At 49.2% G+C, this 19,653-nt stretch overlaps 2 protein-coding genes, 2 non-coding genes and 1 pseudogene across 6 annotated transcripts; 2 read left to right on the top strand and 3 right to left on the bottom strand.

Annotated features, from left to right (window-relative positions):
• The first annotated feature begins 3,033 nt into the window (after positions 1 to 3,033).
• On the top strand, positions 3,034 to 3,105 carry TRNAE-UUC (transfer RNA glutamic acid (anticodon UUC)). Its single transcript has one exon. It is a non-coding gene; the product is annotated as a tRNA-Glu (tRNA).
• Positions 3,106 to 3,629: 524 nt separating this feature from the next.
• On the bottom strand, positions 3,630 to 3,701 carry TRNAE-UUC (transfer RNA glutamic acid (anticodon UUC)). Its single transcript has one exon. It is a non-coding gene; the product is annotated as a tRNA-Glu (tRNA).
• A 2,825-nt stretch (positions 3,702 to 6,526) lies between these two features.
• LOC110201072 (vacuolar ATPase assembly protein VMA22-like) lies at positions 6,527 to 7,947 on the bottom strand (annotated as a pseudogene). The gene is made up of 4 exons (XR_013483699.1): positions 7,604 to 7,947; positions 7,260 to 7,356; positions 6,965 to 7,095; positions 6,527 to 6,696 (listed from the first exon to the last, which is right to left on the bottom strand). The product of XR_013483699.1 is annotated as a vacuolar ATPase assembly protein VMA22-like (transcript).
• Positions 7,948 to 8,057: 110 nt separating this feature from the next.
• IMP4 (IMP U3 small nucleolar ribonucleoprotein 4) lies at positions 8,058 to 11,191 on the top strand. The gene is made up of 9 exons (XM_020976548.2): positions 8,058 to 8,143; positions 8,328 to 8,436; positions 8,526 to 8,609; positions 8,693 to 8,802; positions 8,883 to 9,015; positions 9,157 to 9,311; positions 9,467 to 9,561; positions 9,650 to 9,723; positions 9,862 to 11,191. The coding sequence occupies exons 1-9, from the start codon at positions 8,141 to 8,143 to the stop codon at positions 9,969 to 9,971; spliced, it is 873 nt and encodes a 290-aa protein (XP_020832207.1). The 5' UTR covers positions 8,058 to 8,140; the 3' UTR covers positions 9,972 to 11,191.
• A 338-nt stretch (positions 11,192 to 11,529) lies between these two features.
• Positions 11,530 to 13,276, bottom strand: LOC110201073 (tyrosine-protein phosphatase non-receptor type 18-like). 2 transcript variants are annotated; one of them, XM_020976550.2, is made up of 5 exons: positions 13,157 to 13,276; positions 12,170 to 12,435; positions 12,055 to 12,082; positions 11,814 to 11,921; positions 11,530 to 11,719 (listed from the first exon to the last, which is right to left on the bottom strand). In XM_020976550.2, exons 2-5 carry the CDS (start codon positions 12,404 to 12,406, stop codon positions 11,652 to 11,654), a joined length of 441 nt encoding a protein of 146 aa, XP_020832209.1. In that variant the 5' UTR covers positions 12,407 to 12,435; positions 13,157 to 13,276; the 3' UTR covers positions 11,530 to 11,651. The 2 variants fall into 2 exon arrangements, with proteins under 2 accessions (XP_020832209.1, XP_020832208.1); XM_020976549.2 differs by having other exon boundaries at positions 12,170 to 12,446; positions 13,157 to 13,275.
• Between the last annotated feature and the right edge of the window lie 6,377 nt (positions 13,277 to 19,653).

Genomic DNA, 19,653 nt, shown 5'->3' with positions numbered 1-19,653 from the left:
TAATGGCCGAGTCTCTGAATTGTGGGGAGTGGGAGATGTAATTAGGGGCAGAGACTTGCATAGGGAAATTAGGTGCTTGGGGTAGGCTGAAACCTCTGTAGAACCCAGTGATAATCATTTCCTAGAACGCAGTAAGTAATTAATAAATGTTGATTGACTGATTGGAACGGGAAGAGACTCCAGAGGCAGAGAGAATGGGCCAGGTGTGAGGCAATAAGGCTTTGTGTCACTGGAGAGAGTGCTTATATAGGGCTTCTTCAACTTTTCCCACTCTGACCCTTTCAGCACTTCTTAAACTGTGGGTCACAACCCCACAAAACAACAAGATTTTGATAACAGGTTGGACATGCTAAGGTTAGTGGGAATGAGGAGTTCTGGTTGACACAGGTTGTGAGCCTGAGGAACCGGAAGGATAGGGAAATTGGGGCTTGAGGGGAAAGGTCCTGAGTTCTGTTGTGAACAAGCTAAGTTTGTGATGCCTCTGGGACATCCGGCTGAAGACATCCCCAAGAGGTAGAGATGCAAAACTCCAAATGAGGAGCCATGTTAGGAATGGATAAAGAGATATGAGAATCATCTGCACGGAAATGATAACTGAGCTTGAGAACTGATGAGTGAGAGTACTCAGGACAGAGCCTTGGGGGACACTCCTGTTTGGTGGATGGGACCTAGGGGAAAATTCAGCAAAGGAGACTGAGAAGGAACTGTGGGAAATCAGAGGAGAATCAGGAGAGAGCTGTGTCCCACAAACCTTTGCAATTTCGAGATGGATGCCAGTTTTTTTGGGGGCGGGGTGCAGAAGAGTGATGGATTTGAAGCCAGTCACAAAGTTGGAGGGCAAGATGGGGAGGCACCCAGTGTAGTGGGCCTTTTCAGGAAGTTTATCAGTCTGTCTCTGTGGGGGAGAAAAGATAGGGCATGATCGGTTATGGGGATAGAAAGACCAAGTGAGGGTTTTTTCAGGACACATTTGTGTGCTACAGTTACCCAAAAATAACACTCAGAGATTTTCTAGGTATAAAGTGAAAGATTTATTACGTTCTTGGAGAAGCGGGCGTCTGCTTCGTCAGGCAGTCCGAGCGAAGCTAGCGAGGCAAGGCACAAAGGCCAGGACAAAGGTTATATAGCCCTAACACGGAGACACCCACCCACCACTGGCTTTGAATTCCCATTGGACAGGAGTTCCAGCCTTACAATCTAAAACGCGAAGATCTCCCCCACAAACAAGGAATCTCATTATAATACTACCAATCCTAGCTATTTTATCCTTTTTAATAATTAGCCATTACCTAATGCTGATGTAACTAGGAACCTGAAACTTAGGCCTATTCAGGCTAGTGTAACCAACCTTGAGTTTGTAACAGTCTAAGAAATTGCTACACTCAGTCCATCGGAGAGATCTCACATTGTTTACATTGTTTCACTCAGTTAAAAAAAACCAGAGTCTCGACAACAGTTTGCAAAAGGAGAGATCTCTTCCTTGACTTTCTCGAGAAAGTGCTGCCTCAGCTGCCCCGAGAGTTCGAGTGTTCTTTGTTCAAGGCAAGACTACATAGACCCCAACGTAGCAGCCCCCCCAACCCCCTTCCCGCTGGCTCATTGACTGAGCCTCAGGTATACAATCTATTTGTGTAAAACCCAGCAACAGAGAGAACAAAGAGGTGGAGAAATTATGCTAGCACGGTCCCCTTTTCAGGGCCTCACAGTTTCAGAAAGTCTTTTACCCGAGGTCATACACCCAGCTAGAGGACGAGATAGACAGGATGCTCCCATGGCTCAGGAATTTCTGCTAGCACTAGCCAAGAGTAGGAGAGGGAGAAGGCTAGGGGTCCTCACTTAGTGTGGGTACACATGTACCACTCAAAAGCAACAGTACCAGAACCATTAGCAGGAACTAATGACCCTTTGAGGAGGCTTCACTTCCGAGAGATCATCCCTCACACATTTGTAGGTCATAGGGAAGGAGGCAGTGGAAAGGGAGAGATGGAAAATAAATGAGAGAGAGGGGATGACAGAGGGGGAGACCTGCTGGAGGCCATACTAGGAATGAGATCACTTGGATCTTGCTGAGGAGGAAGAAGCATTTTACACAATGCCCACTACTCAGCAGGCATCATACTATGGGCTTTTTGCAACACCCCGGGAGGTATTTATGAGCCCCATTTTACTGTTGAGGGAATGGTGGACTGAGGCTAAGGTTAGCCCTTCATGCCCCGCCCCCTCCTCCCTTTCCAGTCTTGCCGGGCCTCACTCCCCCACCCTGGTCCCCTTCCATCCAGTGACCCTGGCCTCCCGGCTGTTCCATCCTCTCCATCTCTAGGCTCTGGGCCTGGAACGCTCTCCCTCCTCTGCTCCCACGACTGACCTCCCCGGCCTCCGCCGAGTCCCACCTCACAGTGCCCCCCATCCCCCTTCTCCAGCGGATAGAGTGCCAGACCTGGAGTAAGGAAGACTCCTCTCAGACATTTCCTAGCTGTGTGACCCTGGACAAGTCACTTGGCCCTGTTTGCCTCAGTCTCTTCATCTGTAAAATGGGCTGGAGAAGGCAATGTCCAAGAAAACCCCAAATGAGGTCATGGAGAGTCCAACACGACTGAACAACAATGCATCTTATTATTCATCCAGCATTGCGGTCTCCCGCATTAGATGGTGAGTTCCGGGAGGGCAGGACTGCCTTTTGCCTCTTTTGACAACCCGGGGCCCTTAGGCCGTTGCCTGGCACTTAGCAGGCGCTAAATCAATGTGTGATTGACTTTGCTCAGGACATAGAGTCATTGGAACTGGGGCCTTCCCGAGGCAAGGCCCAGCGCCCAGAGGCCTGGGGGTGCTCCCCTGATGCTCTAGGGAGGAGGGATGGGGGGGGAGAGTCTTGGGCTCTGCAGCGGCTAAGGAGGGGGCGCCCCAGGCGACTCACAGAGCCCGGGCTGAGGCCTGGCCTGCAGCTCCGGCGGGGGTGGGGTGGGGGGGGGGGCCCGCTGCTGAGGCTGCTGTCTATATGCCCCACAAGCCGAGATCCTATACTCTGCACAGGCCTCCCATATGGTCTAGCGGTTAGGATTCCTGGTTTTCACCCAGGCGGCCCGGGTTCGACTCCCGGTATGGGAAAAGGTAGGGTGCTCTTTTTGGCCGCTGGCCAGACGGGAGGGCCTGGGGCTTTTGGAGGGGTAGGGGTTGCCGAATGGAGCCCCTTCCGTTGGGGAGGGGACATCGAGGCTTGCGCGCCATAACGTCTTCTTTACCCACCCCCAACGCTTCTGAGGCCGCCCCGGGCACCAGGCAAGCCTTTTTCCACTCTTCACGACAACGCTGGGAGGAGGCTGCTCTCAACGCTGCCCCATTTTACAGATGAGCTAACTTGAATAAGATCTGCTAGACTACAGCATTCTATGGCCTTCTTAGGACTCCTGGTTCAATTCCCAGCACCAGCCTGGAGTGGCCTCCTTTTCCCGCGACCCCTTCTTCCTCCCTGGCTCCCACTGCGGCTTCCTAAGGCCACACGCTCTGCCTCATGCCCCCCTTCCTCCTAGAAGGCTTCACCTGCCGCCTCCTTCTTTGCACCTGGACCCAAGCGCCTTCCGCTATCCCGCCGAGCTCTCTAAGGAAAAAAACAAAAAGAGAAACCTCAAGCTTTCCCATACCGGGAGTCGAACCCGGGCCGCCTGGGTGAAAACCAGGAATCCTAACCGCTAGACCATATGGGAAGGGTGAAAACAAGAGCTCCTGTGATCCGTGTAGCGTTTCCCGAAGAATGCTGCGGCATGCAAAACACCCCCAGAGGCCCCTGGGCGTACTGCCGCTGAGTTCCCGCGCCTGCCCCGACTCCCGCCGCCCCCCAGCCTTCCCTCTGCTTGAGGAAAGGCCAGGCCAAAGCGCGCTCGGGCATCCCGGCATCCGCTCCGGGCTCTACGGAGAGCACCCAGTGACAGATCCGCCAGGCTTAGCTCTGGAGTGTCTTTCGAGGGGGGGGGGGATTCATCCCTAAACTTCTTCCTTACACTGCCCCAGGAAGGGAAGGAGGGAGGAGGCCATGACACTGAAATGAGGAAGTAGAGAAGCAGGTATACATAAGCACCTACCAGATGCTAAGAGCTTTATAAATAGGATCTCATTGGCCGCTCACAGCAACCCTTGGAGGCAGATGCTGTCTATCCCCATTTTACAGATCAGGAAATTGAGGCGAACTTACTTGCGGGTGGCAACTGAAATTGAGGTCTTCCTGACTCCAGGCCCAGTGCTCTGTGTGCCGTGGGGTCTCCTAGGCACTTCATAAGGGGAGAGGTGGGGAGGTTCCATGGTGGGTTTGGAGTCATAAAGACTGTGGTGCAAATCTGTCTTCAGACTTGTCCTAGCTCTGTGACATTGGGGCCTGGCTGTCATGGTGAGCTGTCCTCACTAGTTCTCAGTAGATATAGAAAGAGGTCAAAGCAGATTTCTCTTTTGGCTTTGAATCCACAGTGCACAGGCACGCAATAGGCATTTCACAAATGTTTACTAATTTTTTTTTCCTTCGTGCATTTAACTACTCATCCATTCACCCACTCTTGCTTTCATTGACTGCCTGCCCCTCCACCATTTGGCTCCAGCCTACCTCTGAGATTTATTCAGCCTGAGTACTTTCCAGGCAAGCTGGAGCACAGCTCCTTCTTCCTCCTGCTCAGTCTCCCATTCCTGCCCTTCAATAGGGGACTGATGGTAGCAAGACAAAAGTCAAGATGGCCCAGGTTGCATCTTCCATGTCTGACCTAGCTCTAAGCACTCCACAGCACCTGCTCGGCTGCCTTAATGGCCCTCATTCCACCAGGGGAAGTCTTCACACACTTGGGGCAAACATCCCTCTAACTCAAACTAATGAGTTTGAGACCTGTCGTGTTTGGGTTTTTTTAACTTTAAAAAAAATTTTTTTTAGGAAATTGGGGTTAAGTGACTTGCCCAGGGTCACACAGCTAGTAAGTGTCAAATGTTTAGTCTGAGGCCAAATTTGAACTCAGGTCCTCCTGATTTCATGGCCAGTGCTCTATCCACTGGCCCCTGACCTGTCGTGTTTTGTTGTTGCTGTTGTTGGTTTTTTTTACCCTCAACCTGGTTTAGCCCATCTGATGAGACAGTATTGCAGAGTATAGCTGCTGCAAATGCTCCAGCTTCTTGGAGTCACAGGTGAGAGTTAAGTGGATGAGCAGCTCTGAAAAGGGCCTGGCAAATCCTCACATCAGAGGAGCCAGTCCCCCTGAAACACCCCCACCCCCCTTCTACAACCTTCAGTCAGCAGGGTCTCATCCTCTGTGATTCCTAGGATAGAAATTTATCACCCAATTGAGGTGTTAATATCTTCCCCTTCCAGGGCACTCCTTCCTCCCTCCCCAAGGACTCCTAATTTCATACAAACTGACCCAAACTGCACCAGCTCCCCAATCCACTTTAGCCCTGACCTCCTCCACCCCACCTCAGCTACAAACACAAGTCCCTCTCTGATCACACTCTTTCAATTTTTCAACCTTCTTAGTTATCTAGGTATCCTCAGACCCAAAGTTAATGGTAGCCAAGTTAAGTGTTTGTTCAATGAACTCCTGGAGAAGTCCCTTACTAGAGTTTAAATTCACTCCTTCAAGCCCTGTTTCTGCCCATATTTATTCAAACAGTAAATAGTTGAGGAGCATCTGCAGATTGCCCCAAAGCCCTCAGCCCTAGGTCACTATAGGACACAGAAGGCTAAGAGCTTCTTCAGGCAGCCCCAGGCCCAGTGCTTGAGGACCTTAGCTGGTCAGGATAAACCCTAGAGATGAAGCTGAAAATGGCTGTCTGGGCCAGAAGCCAAGAGAATCAGATCCAGGGGGGACACTGATAAGGGTGAAGGGGCTTTTGACCAGGAGAAGGCAAGGGAGAATTTTGGACCTTTCTTTCTATAGTACTCTATTTTACTTAAGAATTCTATCCTTAAGTGGCAAGCTCAAAAGGCGAATTTAGCTGCTTGTGACTCCTAAGGAGGGGATCTTTTGTTATTTAGGTCATAAACTCATTCGGGGCTTTGAGGATGAAAACCCCTGGTCTGAGCCCAACTGCCACCAGAGTTTTCCAGTTCTCCCTACAGTTTTTGTAGAAGCTGGGAGCTCTCTCTCCCCCCACCCCCTTGGTGTTCTGTGGCTTAACAAACGCTAGAATGTGTCTGTTTCCTTCAGGGGTCTTGTTCTAGCAATCTATTGTTCGTGTTACTTACAAGTGGGTTTCATGGCTTTTGGAAGCACCTCTGTTTCCTCCTGACAGGCATCCATCACCCCCCCCCCACTTTTGGTCGTCATTTCTCTTGAGGTCTTGTACTTATTACCACTCTCACCCACCTTGTGATTTTGTCGAGTTCTGTAATAGTATTGGAATTTCCTTTCCTTTCTTTTTTTTGCTTTAAACGTCAGGAAGAGGGAACTGAGCTTCATAGCCTATGCAATTCCCAAGGGAGGCAGGGGGAGGACAGGATAAGTAACAGTCAAGGTCTAGGAAGGACTTGAAGGCATAGGCCAGAAAGGTACTAGGTGGATAGTCATCAAACTAAATCATTTATTGGGACTCCCAATGTTAAAGAATGTGTTCATGCCACCTTCAGCTGATCAAGCAGTTTCTATTTCTCCTGTTACAGGGCTTGAATCTGGGCTCTTCCCCACTCGATTCGGCTCTGGAGCCCAGCAATCTCCCCAGCTATCAGCAGAGCTGGACAGCGCAGAACAGGAGGGTGAGGTGGGTGGGTGGAAGGGAAAGGATAGTCAGTTAAAGGCAGCATTTCCTGATACCTGCTCCCAACACACCTCCTTAGAAACAAAAGAAAACCAAACAACGAAGCAAAGAAATTTGACAGAATGTGTGAAATTCTGTGGGTCTTTCACACTCCCACCACCGAGGGAGGTACCTAGTGTGATCAAAGGAAAAAAGGCCATTGGGCTCCCCTCAAACAATTGGGCAATCCCTCAGGGTGGCTCACCGGCCCGGAAACTTCCCTGGGCCTGTCGAAGACTCTGGGGCCCAAGATCCCAAACCAGGTCAGGGGATCCCGCTCAGGATATGCCACAGTGGCAGGCGTTGGCAAGGTGGGCTGCAGCCGCCTTCGAAGCACTGGAGGAAACAAAGACTTAAGTCCTTCTACCCCAGGTCTAGTGAAAATCACCTGGAACTCAGGCCGACCAGGCTCAGGCTCACTGAAGGAGATTCGGAGTCGGGTCAGGACCCTGCCTCCTGAGCCTCTCCCCTCCGAGGGAGCCCCGATCTTCTCAGCTTACCTGGTGCAGACCTGGACGAGGGGAGCCTTAGAGGACGCATACTGAAGGGAACCTTGGCACCCATGGTATAGCAAGTCTCGGAGAGGGAGAACCAGCCCTTCAGGGAGGCCAGGATCAGGGGTTAGGGCCAAGGCCCGGGGAGAAGGGTAGGGGGGAGGGATCAGGGTTAGGGCCAAGGGGAGGAGGGGGCGGGATCAAGGTTAGGGTCAAGGAGGGGAAGGGTTAGGACCAAAGCGGGGGGGGGGGAAGGGTAGGAGGGAGGGATCAAGGTTAGGGTCAAGGCTCGGAGAGCCCCTTCTCTCCGCTCCCCCCGCTTCAGTCTCCCCCCGCGACCTGCCCCGCACCTCCTCCACTCGGGCGTTCAGTGCCGCCCGGTTTCCTTCCAGCTGCTCGAGCTCCAGGAGCAGCTGAGCAAGCAGTGCGCATCGAGCTGGGCGCCCAGGCCTCGCACGGCTCCGGCCCCCAAGGGGGCCCCCGTCACGCTCTGCAGGTCCCTGATCGGCGCCATGGCTCCGGGGGACCACCGAGAGTTCCTCTGTCTGCCCCGCCCCTTCCCCCGCAGCCAGCCAATCAGCCCGGCAGCCACCGCGCGACGACCTAGAGCGCCATCTTGAAGCAGGAGGCCCTGGCAGCTGCGAGCGGAAGCTGGCGCCGGGGGCGGGCCGAGACGACGACAAGGGCGCCGGAACTCATTGGCTCTCGCTAGGCCTTCCCCCCTTCGGCCCCGCCTCCCTCCGACTGATGGTCGGCCCAGAGAGGGGAGGATTGGTCCGCGCGCACACGGTATGGCCACGCCCCCTTCCCTTGACGGGAGGGCGGGGTCGCGCAAGTGTGCTGGCTTTTAGTGGCTGCACGAGGAGTGTCGCCGGCAGGCTGCAGGCATGGTCCGTGCTGGGGCTCGGTGGGGTGGGTGGGGAGCCGGCGGCGCCTGGGGTTGGAGTTCGCCCGTGGTCGGGGGTTGGGGGGGGGAGATGGATGGGGGGGAGATGGAGGGAGGGAGGGGCCCGGGGAGGGGACCGCCGTGCTGGAGCTTTGCCGCGACCCCCCTCCACCCCTGTTTCTTGGCAGCTTCGACGCGAGGCCCGCCTGCGCCGGGAGTATCTGTACCGCAAGGCCCAGGAGCAGAAGCAGCATCTTCTGGAGGAGAAGAAACTGAGGCTCAAGAGAGCCCTCGATGGTAGGGACAGTCCAGAGGGCCCGCCGCCCCTCAGCCCTCCCTCCCCCTGCTTCTGTTTTCTTCTCATTGGCTCTTTCCCTTTCCTCCAGAGAATCAACCGATCCCAACTGAGCTCCGAAGGGAAGCCCTGACGCTCCAGGGGGCATTGGAGTTTGATGACGCTGGAGGTGAAGGTGAGAACAGGGCCCGGGCCACCTTCTCCTAGGATCTCCAAGAAGTTCTCCTTAATCGCTTCTGTTTCTTCCTCTACCGGAAGGTGTTTTGGGCCACCAAGATGATGAATACCGATGGGCAGGTGTAGAAGACCCCAAAATCATGATCACCACCTCTCGAGACCCCAGCTCTCGGCTCAAGATGTTTGCCAAGGTCTGTGAGTCAGGCTAGATGTCAGGGAAATGTCATTTTGAGATCCATCCCAATTCCTTATCTCTTGTTCTTTGACATAGGAGCTGAAACTGATATTCCCAGGTGCTCAGAGAATGAACCGGGGTCGACATGAAATGGGTGCTCTTGTCCGCGCTTGTAAAGCTAATGGAGTCACAGATCTGCTGCTGGTACATGAGCACCGAGGGACACCAGGTAAGTACAAGGGATGGACCCAAGTTCACCAGGTAGGAAGGGTGCCTGGCCTTAGGAGGCTAGATGACTTTTTTTTTTCCTGGCCACACGCACACACTCACACTCACTCCATACTTACTACATCCTTGTCTTTCCCAACAGTCGGCCTCATCGTGAGCCACCTGCCCTTTGGGCCTACTGCATATTTCACACTGTGTAATGTGGTGATGCGGCATGATGTTCCTGACCTTGGCACTGCATCAGAGGCCCTTCCCCACCTTATCTTTCATGGTTTCTCTTCCCGCCTTGGACAGCGAGTAAGTCCTGGGGCTGGAGAACTATCACCTCAAGGGATAGTTGATGGTCAAGGAATGCTCTCTATGTCACTTCTCTGGCAACATAGAAGGGAAGAAGAGAAAACACACTGTTCTCCAGGTCAGAACCCTTATTGTAACATGTTGTCCTTCCCCAGGTCTCAAATATTCTCCGATACCTTTTCCCAGTACCCAAGGATGATAGCCACCGAATCATTACCTTTGCCAACCAGGATGACTACATTTCTTTTCGGTAAATCTGGGCCTATCTCTGGATGGCAAAAGATAGGTAGGTGTGTCCCCAAGGGCCAAAATTATCTACATCCCTTCTGTTCTTCTAGGCATCATGTGTACCAGAAGCCAGATCACAACGCAGTGGAGCTGATAGAAGTGGGGCCCAGATTTGAGATGAAATGTGAGTACAAAGAGGTCTGGGGAAAACAGGCCAGGGAACTGAGCCTGTGGGTCCAAATTTAAAATGACAAAAGTTAGGAAAGAGTAAGTATAACTCAGCCTAGGACCAAAGCCTACACCTCTGTCTCTGGTTTTGCAGTGTATATGATCTGCCTCGGCACGCTGGAGCACGAAGCCACAGCAGATGTGGAGTGGCGTTGGCACCCATATACCCACACAGCCCGAAAGAGGACCTTCCTCAGTGTTTAGGAAAGGATTTACAAACCTAGCACCAGAGCATACACTGGACCGCAGACCAAGACAAAACCTGAGGAAACCCACCTTGCCTGAGGAGAGGCCAGCTCTACTGCTGTCATTAAAGTTACTCATCTCCTGCACCTCTCTGTTTCTGGGACCTTATGCTCATGGCACTGTGGGGATGAGCATTATAGCTGGCTGGTTCCAAAGGCTTTTGGATTTACTATGGTGGACACTGAAAGCTGTTCTCTGACGTACTCTGGCTCAGACACAGGCAGCGGTTCTCTGAATTGAGAAGCTGGGGAACATTGGCATTTGAGTCGGAGAGCCCCAGGGTCATACCACAGTCTCAAAACCTGTTCACAGGGTCAGGGCTGGATGGAAATGAGGGAGTTGGCCTCTGTACAGGAACCCAGGCTATGGAGCTACTATTTGGGATCTTCTGGATCAGGGATCGATCTTGGGGAGCTGGAGTCCAAGTTGGGGAGCTCTCTGCCATATTTTCTGAGGCCTCCGAAGGCCTAGGGGAAGGGATAGTGAGGAGTTACCTGGCTTGGGTAGGGGGTTAATTTAAATTTTTTTCTTTTTTTTAGCATGGCCATTTAGTCTAACCCATGTCCATAGGTAGATTCCCCACTGAACCCCCTCCTCAGCTTGACCCTCTCTAAGGGGGGTTGGTACTCTGACTTCCCAAGGCAGCCTCTTATCCTTAAGAAAGCTTTTGTCCCATTAAACCTAAATTTCTGCTCTTCAGTGCTCTGATTCAGCCCTTCACAGCCCAGCAGAACAAATCGAATCCTTCTGTGGCATTCCTCCCCCAGTCTTCTCCAACCTGCTTGCCTCCCGTGTGCCCTTTCTACTTTATCAAAGAGAATTTTATTTTAAAAATGGGGCTTCCAACTGAATGTAGTATTCTAGCTATGACTTGATGAGGCCAGAGGGGCTCTGCAGTTGCCTTCTAAGGAGGAGCTCTTCCTGGAAGCTCAGTCCCTTTGTGCAGTCCAACGTGAAGGAAGTACTTATGCAGACCTTATGGTACACTAAGACCCTTTCATCTTCTTTCAGACAAACTGCTTACCTAAGCTTGTTTTTTCCATTTTGTACTTGGGGGGTTGATTTTTTTTCAACTGAAGATTACATTTATTTTTCTTGAATTTCCTCTTTACGTTCTGTCCAGTGCTCAAGCTTGTCAAGATATTTTGAGACATTATCAGTATAATCTGCAAATTTGATGAGTGTGCCCTCTATTTTTTGGTCTAAGTCATTGATGCACAGACACCAGGATGTTGTTCTGGACAAAAGCCTCAATGCTATTGAATTGGGAGTGGGGCAGGGGTTGGGACAGCCCCAGGGCTGAGGCAGGAGGAGGAGAAATAGCCCCTGCCAGGGCGACACCCCATCAAAACTACCGTCTCCTTAGGGGTCAAGCCAGAGTAGGGTGGAGGGGATGGGGGATACCTCAAGGGATCCACTAGATAGTTGCATAGTAGGACTTGCGGCCAAGATTCATTGTATACCCTTAGGCCCAGGACCGCAAAGCAGTGGGAGGTAGGGCTACAAGGACACCTCATTCAGGATGGGCAAACTTTATTGTGAAAAGTGAACCCAAATTTGATTGCCCACCTGCCACCCTCTGTTTCCCTTAATGGGCCTGGGCTCTAGGCAGAAAAGCAGGAATCTGTGCCAGGCTTCCTACATTCGAGTCCACTCAGCTGGTGGATCCCGGGGACCTTTTGGTTTCCCAATTCGAATGTTGAAGCCTGTGGGAAGAGGTAAGGGTTGAGACCTGAGGAAGGTTTGGGAGGATGGGAGAGGTGGCAGAGAAAAAGGTGTGTAATCCATGGTTCAACTCACCAAGAGCACTGCTGGGCTGGAGGCCACTGGGGCCCAGGCTTGGAACTGCAATGTCTGTTACGTCCTCATAGGCCTCAGGCCCAGGGCAGTTCCTGGAGGGGTTGCTAGCTGTTGGCAAGATCCCATGGAAGCCCAGTTCAAAACTCTGAGGCTCCTGGGAAGTACCCACTCCCCAACCCCTACATGGGGCCTCAACTGGTCTACACCTCCAGCCAACTCCAAATTCCTGTCCCATACTTACCTTTCCTTACGGTGCTGAGGGCGACAACCTAGGGAGAAGGAAGGCAGCTGTTTGGAGGGGGCTTGGGAAGCCGCTCTGCTCAGCTTGACCTTAGCCTCCCTGCTTTGGCACTTACCGGGGACAACAAGGGCCTCCCAGAACCTGGTGAGGAGCATGCCGGGCTTTCCAAGGCTGCTGAGCTGGGGAAGGCCACTGGAGTGTATTCCGTGGGGGTGCCAGCCCCACCCCGAAGGGCCCTGGGCTTGACAGTGCTATACACAGCCCCCTCAAGTTGTGCTTCTGCAGGGTCACAGGTTGCTGCTGGGCCTGAAGTGTGACCTCTCTTCTGCACCGAGGCATACATTGCAGCCATGACCAATTTGGCTGGGCACTGCTATGTCCCTGAAAGAAAACTAAGAGTGGGGAGCTGAAAGCCATCCTCTTCTGTCCTCTGCCACTTGGATGGAGAGGCAGGCAAAGGACCCTGACCCCTAGAGGGGATTAGTGCCAAGAAGCAGGCAAACAGTTCTTCCCTCCTCTCCTAAATGTGCAACGACATGGACCCACATGTTGAGAGCTCAAACTTCATTTAGCTACTTCTCCTTTGACAGAGGGAAAGGATACTAGTGAGAAGGGAGAGCCGTGCCCAATGCCCCAGACATAGAATGTACGTTTAATCCTCTTGTGCTGTCTCAGGAATTGGGGGGGGGGGGAGCACCAGTCAGAGAAACAGGACCTTCCTGCCTCAAACCAAGTGTAAAAGAAAGGGTCCAGAGAGCTGGGAGATTGGGCCTCCATCCTGCCCAGGGACCTTAGGGTTGGAGTGATAAAATATGAAGCCTCCCTCTCCAGTACCTGCCAAGGGACCCTAGAAATGGGGGTGGGCAGGGCAGTAATTGAGACATCTTTGTCTCTGCAGAGCCAGGCCTGGGGGCTAAGCACTGAAGGAAATGGGGCCTCTCTCTTCCTCAGAAGAGAAAGTGCCTGCTGCCAGGGGGCGGGGCAGAGGTACAGGGATTGGTGGGTAGAAAGAAGTACTAAGTTCCCCCAGAAGCTGCTGTTTCCCCACCCCTCAAGATCTGGAATAGGACAGAAAGGCTAGCCAGAGGAAGGGAAGCTGTACCTGGTAACACCAAGAAGCTGCTAGGGGAGGACTTCTCAGCTCTGGGGGAAGACAAGGCTGGGAGGGAGAGTGAGGCTCCTGGGCCCCTGAGCTTCCTCTCAGGAAGTGGTGCCTAGCCAAGCCAAGCCCAGCCCAGGCTATGACGTGAAACTGTCCCACTGTGAGGAGGCCCTCAGCCCAAGCCTCTGAGTGCTCCTGACTCTGCTGGGGCAGCTTTACCGAAAATGGCAGAGATGCTCAAAGTGGGAGGAGGCAGTTCAAGGTGGTCAGGGGCCCAGAGGAAGGCCTGGCCTGGGAAAGCTGATGGGAGCAGCACTCCCATTTGGGGCATCTACGGGGGAGAGGAAGCCAGGAGCCAAGAGCAGGGAAGCCTTCAGGGCAGGGGCTGAAACGAGAAAATGTCAGCAGGCCTGTGGTCCTAGCCCCAAAGGAAGAGGTGGGGAGGTGGAGGAAACATTGGGGGAGGGGAAAGGGAGAGAACAAGCCTTTATTCTGAGCCTACTATGTACCAGTCAGTGTGCTTAGCACTTCACAAACATCTTTCTAACTTCCACCATGGCCAAGACCTGGAACATGGGCCTGGTCTGGTCAGATCCTGGAGCTGAAGCTCATCCCCCTGGGCCTATGAATGCATGCCCTCCAAGATCTGTAGGACTCTCACCCTCCTAAGCTAAAGCCTGAGCACTAATGAGATCCACCTGCTGGTAATTTCCACCTCCCTCCCTGAGCTCCCAGACCAGGCCCTAAGTGGCCACCACAAATGTCCAAACCAGGGAGGGGGGGAACCGGCCACCTGCAGGCCACGTGTGACCCTCCAGGTCCTCAAGTGTGGCCCTTGGACTGAATCCAAACTTCACAGAACAAATCCCCTTCACCAAATGGTTTGTTCTGTCAAACTTGGACTCTGCACCCAAGGACCTAGAAGGCCACGTGTGGCCTCGAGGCCACAAGTTCCCCACCCCTGCTCCAAACTATGGGGCCTCAAATGAGTGGCTCATTGGTAATTCCTTGTGGGAGGTTGTATTGCTTATTTTGTAGTTATGAGAGGCAGCGTACAGTGGAGAGAATTCTGGCCTGGGTGGCAGCAAGACCTAATATCTGAACAGACAAAGAGAAGGTAACTTGAAAAGTGACAAAGTGCCAGAGGCCTGGTAGGCTGCACCTGACCTATGCCTTCAGGCATAGGTTTTTTAGAAAATACTTGGACAACTTTCAATAGAATGGGTTTCTTTTGTAGCACTGTGTATGGGATTTTGTGCACTTGAAAACATTATTCTAACAAGTGGCCTATACATTTCACCGGAATGCCAGAGGGGTTTATGACACCAAAAAAGGTTTAAGAATGATTGGCTTCACCTGGAAGCCAGGGATTCTAAGAAGGAAGAGGAGGCAAGAGATGAGCGTCAACTCTAGGGAGCATTTTGTGGTCCAGTTTCAATGGAACAGAGTTGGAAATAAATCTGAAAACAGAGGCAGTTTTGAAAGGAATAAATTCAAGCTATCAATTGCTACATGAGAATGGTACAAATCATGAATAATTAGAAAAAGAAAAATTCAAGCAATTCTGAGGTTTCATGTGACACCCTATTAGCAAAGATGAGAAAAAAGGAAAATGACAAATGGTGGAGGGGCTGTAGAAAAACAGGCACCGTAGTTTTCTTTTGGTGGAGCTAGGCATTAATCTAGCCATTCTACTTATTGTGGTCTGTTCGTTTTAAAAAGTCAGTTCATAACTTATTCATTATTTGGCACCTGAATTGGTTGCATTGTGGGACACAGATCTTTTGGTATGGAAACTGACACGTCTGCCCTCTGGGAAGGGGGGGAGGGGGAAAGCGCTGCTGGCTGCACTTCACAAATGACAGCTTGGACACCGAGACACATTCAACATGCCAGCCTCAATATGCAAACAATAGGCTTCACAAACCGAAGGGGCCGCCTTCCCCCATCCCCCATTTCTCACTTCAGGAGGGAGCCTTTGTGGCTTTATAGTTTGTACTGAATCACTAATCAGCTGAAAGATTCGCCCAACTTGAAAAGTCTGTCATGGACAATCCCTTAAGTGTCGCTGCCGCGTTCCCCAGACAGTAAAATGGCAGCTCCTTCTTTCAAATGGCCTCAGCCTCTGGAGTCAGGCTTACCTGGGCAACATCCAAAATGCCATTCTGTCCCAAGACACATGGGACGCTGAGGCTGCCCTCCTAAGATTCTTCACAATGACAAGCTAATGGGGGCTCAAGACATGGAACCCTTCAGCTTGACCGAGAGCACTTTCAACTACCTGTTCACAAACATCTTGCCAATGTTCTCAATCAATATCAGTTCTGAAGGCAGGATGGAGACACCCCCAACATTCACAGCACTCCACATAGAACAATGGAGTAGCCTTGTTCTCTAAGGACTCATCCATACCTGCGGGAAGAGTAGCCAAATCCAGATTGCAACCACTTCAATAGCACAGGTTGGGAGAGAGCCACTCAGCTTCCAGGTCGCATATGTCAAAATATCCAACAGATGGGAAGCAATAAGCTAGGGCTATATTTGATAATATTGGGAACAATGAATTTAAAGCTATTTACAATTAGATGGATCCTGCAGATGTGCCCCACCTGTACCAACAACTAACCTGGAGTTTGCAGTCACACTAGTCTTTGCAAAGACAATCTTTGGTAACTGGCAGAAAAGGCTGTCATGTTGGAAAGCCATCATCTCTCCCTTTGGTTTATCTTGTGTGACCTAAACAAGGGCAAATTCACTAGCCAAATTACTCATTAGGATCCTGATAGCACACACCATGCCAGCTGTGCCAATCCCAGCGACAGTGATCTTCCTTGAGGACATTAGTCATCGGCCAATCCTTGACAGTTTCCATCTAGGACCTGGAGAAAAGCTGAGTCAAATAAGGTCACTACTCAGGCCTCAAGAGACTGCTCCCAGACTCCCACTCCAGCCGCTCTGGAAAGTAATTTGGAGCCATGCCTAAATTATGCACTAAATGATGCATATTCTTTGATCTGAAATTACCACTACTGGGTCAATATGCCAAAGAGATCAAAGGAAGAAGAAAAGGACCCATAGGTACAAAAAATGTTTATAGCAGCCATTTTTTTGTAGTACCAAAGAACTGGAAACCAAAGGGGTAAACAATGGGCCTGAAAAACAGATGAAGGAGAGATAATTTAAAAATTATTAGATTAACTATTGATTAGAGAAATGCAAATCAAAGCAACTCCAAGGTACCACATCACACCTATCACATTGGCCAACATGACAAAACAGGAAAATGATAAATATGGAGAAGATGTGAGAAAATTGGAACACTAATGCATTGTTGTGGGAGTTGTGAAATGAAACCGACCATTTTGGAGAGCAATTTGGAACTATGCCCAAAGGGCTGTAAAACTGTGCATACTCTTTGATCCAGCAATACCACAACTAGGTCTGTATCCCAAAGAGATCATAAAAAAGGAAAAAGGACCCACATGTACAAAAATATTTATAGCAGCTCTTGTTGGCCAAGAATTGGACATTAAGAGGATGCCCATCCATTGGGGAACGGCTGAACAAGTTGTGGTATATGAATGTAATGGAATACTATGGTGCTATAAGAAATGATGAGCAGGCAGACTTCAGAAAAACCTGGAAAGAATTGTATGGTCTGATGCTGAGTGAAGTGAGCAGAACCAGGAGAACGTTGTACAAAGTAACATCCACGCTGTGCAATGATTAACGTTGATGGACTTCACCCTTCTCAGCAATTCGGTGATCTAAGACAATTCCAGTGGACTCATGATGGAAAATGCTGTCCACATCCAAAGAAAGAACTATAGAGTTTGAATGCAGATGGAAGCAGACTATTTGCTCTTTTTTTTTCTTTTGTTCTGTTTTGTTTCCTCTTTCTTCTGGTTCCTCCTATTGGTTCTAATTCTTCCTTACAATATGACTAATGAGAAAATATGTTTAATAGGAATGTATATGTAGAGCCTATATCAGATCACGCTCTATCTTGGGGAGGAAGGGAGGGAGGGAGGGGGAGAAAAATTTAAAACTCAAAAGCTTATAGAAGTGATTGTTGATAAATCAAAATAAATTAATTTTAAAAAAAGAGAAAAAAAGGAACAATGTTTTAACTTCAATGTGTAAATTGCAATTTTCTTTCATTGGTTTGGAGTTTTGTTGCTTGTTAATTCTGACTTCAATTATATAGTTGTATTCTTCACTTTGCATCACTTCATACAGATCTTCCCATAGTCCTGTGAATTCTTCATACTTGTCATTCCTTTTGTCACCATAATATTCCATTTCACTCATGAGTCACTATTTATTTAGTCATTACCAAATCACTGGACAATATTTATTGACATTTTTGTTATCATAAACTGTTCTGCAATAAATATTTTTGTACCAATGGGTCATTTCCTATTGTCAATAACATCCTTGGAAAATAAATTGTATAGGAAAAAAATTTATTGGATTAGCAGAGAACAAAAGAAAACTTAGAAGGAAGCAAAGAAAAGCTGGACAGCTTTCAATACAACCTGTAGCATTTATCATACAGGCCTTCTTGAAATGAAAATTGATTGCTAGATATTTTGAATCCTCTCTTATGTTCTGCTGTACACATGACATGCTTTTTCCCCCCCTTTTCTTACTTTGTATTTAAGCTTCAATATTTAAGTTTATGATATGTTTCTTTTTCTTTTCTCTATTCTATATTTGAATTCTGGTGTTTGAGTCTAGAATTAAAAAAAATAAAAAAGAAGAAAGTTAAAAAAAATTATTGGATTACCTAAAAGCCATGATTAAAAAGGAGCCCAGACATCATCTTTCAAGAAATTATCAAGGAAAACTGCCTTGATATTTTAGAACTAGAGGGTAAAATAAAAGTTGAGAGAGTCTACTGCTCACCTCCTGAAAGAGATCCCCAAATGAAAACTCCCAGGAATACTACAGCCAATTTCCAGAGCTTCCAGGCCAAAGGAAAAAAACTACTTCAAGCAGCCAGAAAGAAACAACTCAAATATTGTGAAACCACAGTCAGGCTAACACAATATGTTCTATATGAAATGATCAGAGGGCTGTTTTGGGGTCAACTAGGTGGCACAGTGGATAAAGCTCTGGCCTTGGAGTTAGAAGGACCTGAGTTCAAATCCAGCCTCAGACACATAACACTCACTAGCTGTGTGACTCTGAGCAAGTCACTTTACCCCAACTGCCTCCAAAAAAAAAAAGATCAGAGGGCTTGAAATATGACATCCTGGAGGAAAAAGGAGCTCGGATTACAACCAAGAATCACCTATCCGGTAAAACTGAGTATAATACTTCGGGGGGGGGGGAAATGGACATTTAGTGAAATATAGGACTTTCAAGCATTGCTGATGAAAAGACCTGAGTGGAATAGAAAATTTGACTTTAAAATACAAGACTCAAGAGAAGCATAAAAAGGTTAAACAGGAAAGGGAAACATAAGGGACTCAATAAGGTTCAACTGTTTACATTCCTACATGGGAAGATGATACTTATAACTCCCAAGAATTTTATCATTATTAGGGCAGTTAGAAGGAGTATACATAGACAGAGGGCAGAGGCATGAGTTGACTATTGTGTGCTACAGTTACCCAAAAATAACACTCAGAGATTTTCTAGGTATAAAGTGAAAGATTTATTATGTTCTCGCGAGAAGCGGGCGTCTGCTTCATCTAGCAGTCCGAGCGAAGCGAGGTGAGGCACAAAGGTCAGAACAAAGGTTATATAGTCCTAACGCAAAGACACCCACCCACCACTGGCTGTAAATTCCCATTGGACAGGAATTTCAGCCTTACAATCTAAAACGCAAAAATCTCCCCCCAGAAACAAGGAATCTCTTTATGATACTACCAGTCCTAGCTATTTTATCCTTATTTAGCATTAGCCATTACCTAACACTAATGTAACAGTATAGATCATGTGTTTTTCTAGGAACTTGAAACTTGGGCCTATTCAGGCTAGTGTAACCAACCTTGAGTTTGTAACAGTCTACAAAACTGTTACACTCAGTCCATCTGAAAGATCTCACATTGTCTCACTCAGTCCCTCCACTTTTTATCTTACTGAGATCTCTTCAAAATTTTGTAACATCATCTCACACATTTTATCTAACTCTCCTTCATTCCTATCAGGATCATCCTGTTCTGATGCTGCAATAGGTACCCAACCCTGTCCCTGCAAAAGCAACATTCTAGTATTATCAGAGGCAGTAGTAATCATTTTAGCAATGCTATCTTTTACTAACTTAGTAACTAATTGAATTATACAAGGTATGCATATAGGAAGTAAAATAATCCCACTAAAAGCTATTAGCACAAACCACAGTTGTTGTTTCCACCAACTACCCCCAAACCAGGACCACCAAGTGGTGTTAAAGGGAGTTGACCATGTTTGAATCTGGACATGGGCCAATTTTCTAATTTCTTTGTTAATATTTTTGACTGCCTGTCCTACATCATCTAGTTTTATAC

Source organism: Phascolarctos cinereus, unplaced genomic scaffold, assembly GCF_003287225.1.
Source record: "Phascolarctos cinereus isolate Bilbo 61053 unplaced genomic scaffold, phaCin_HiC Scaffold_8;HRSCAF=390, whole genome shotgun sequence".
NCBI classification, from domain to species: domain Eukaryota; kingdom Metazoa; phylum Chordata; class Mammalia; order Diprotodontia; family Phascolarctidae; genus Phascolarctos; species Phascolarctos cinereus.
Note: the sequence above shows the minus strand (reverse complement) of the source record. Positions and strands in the feature narration are given on the sequence as shown.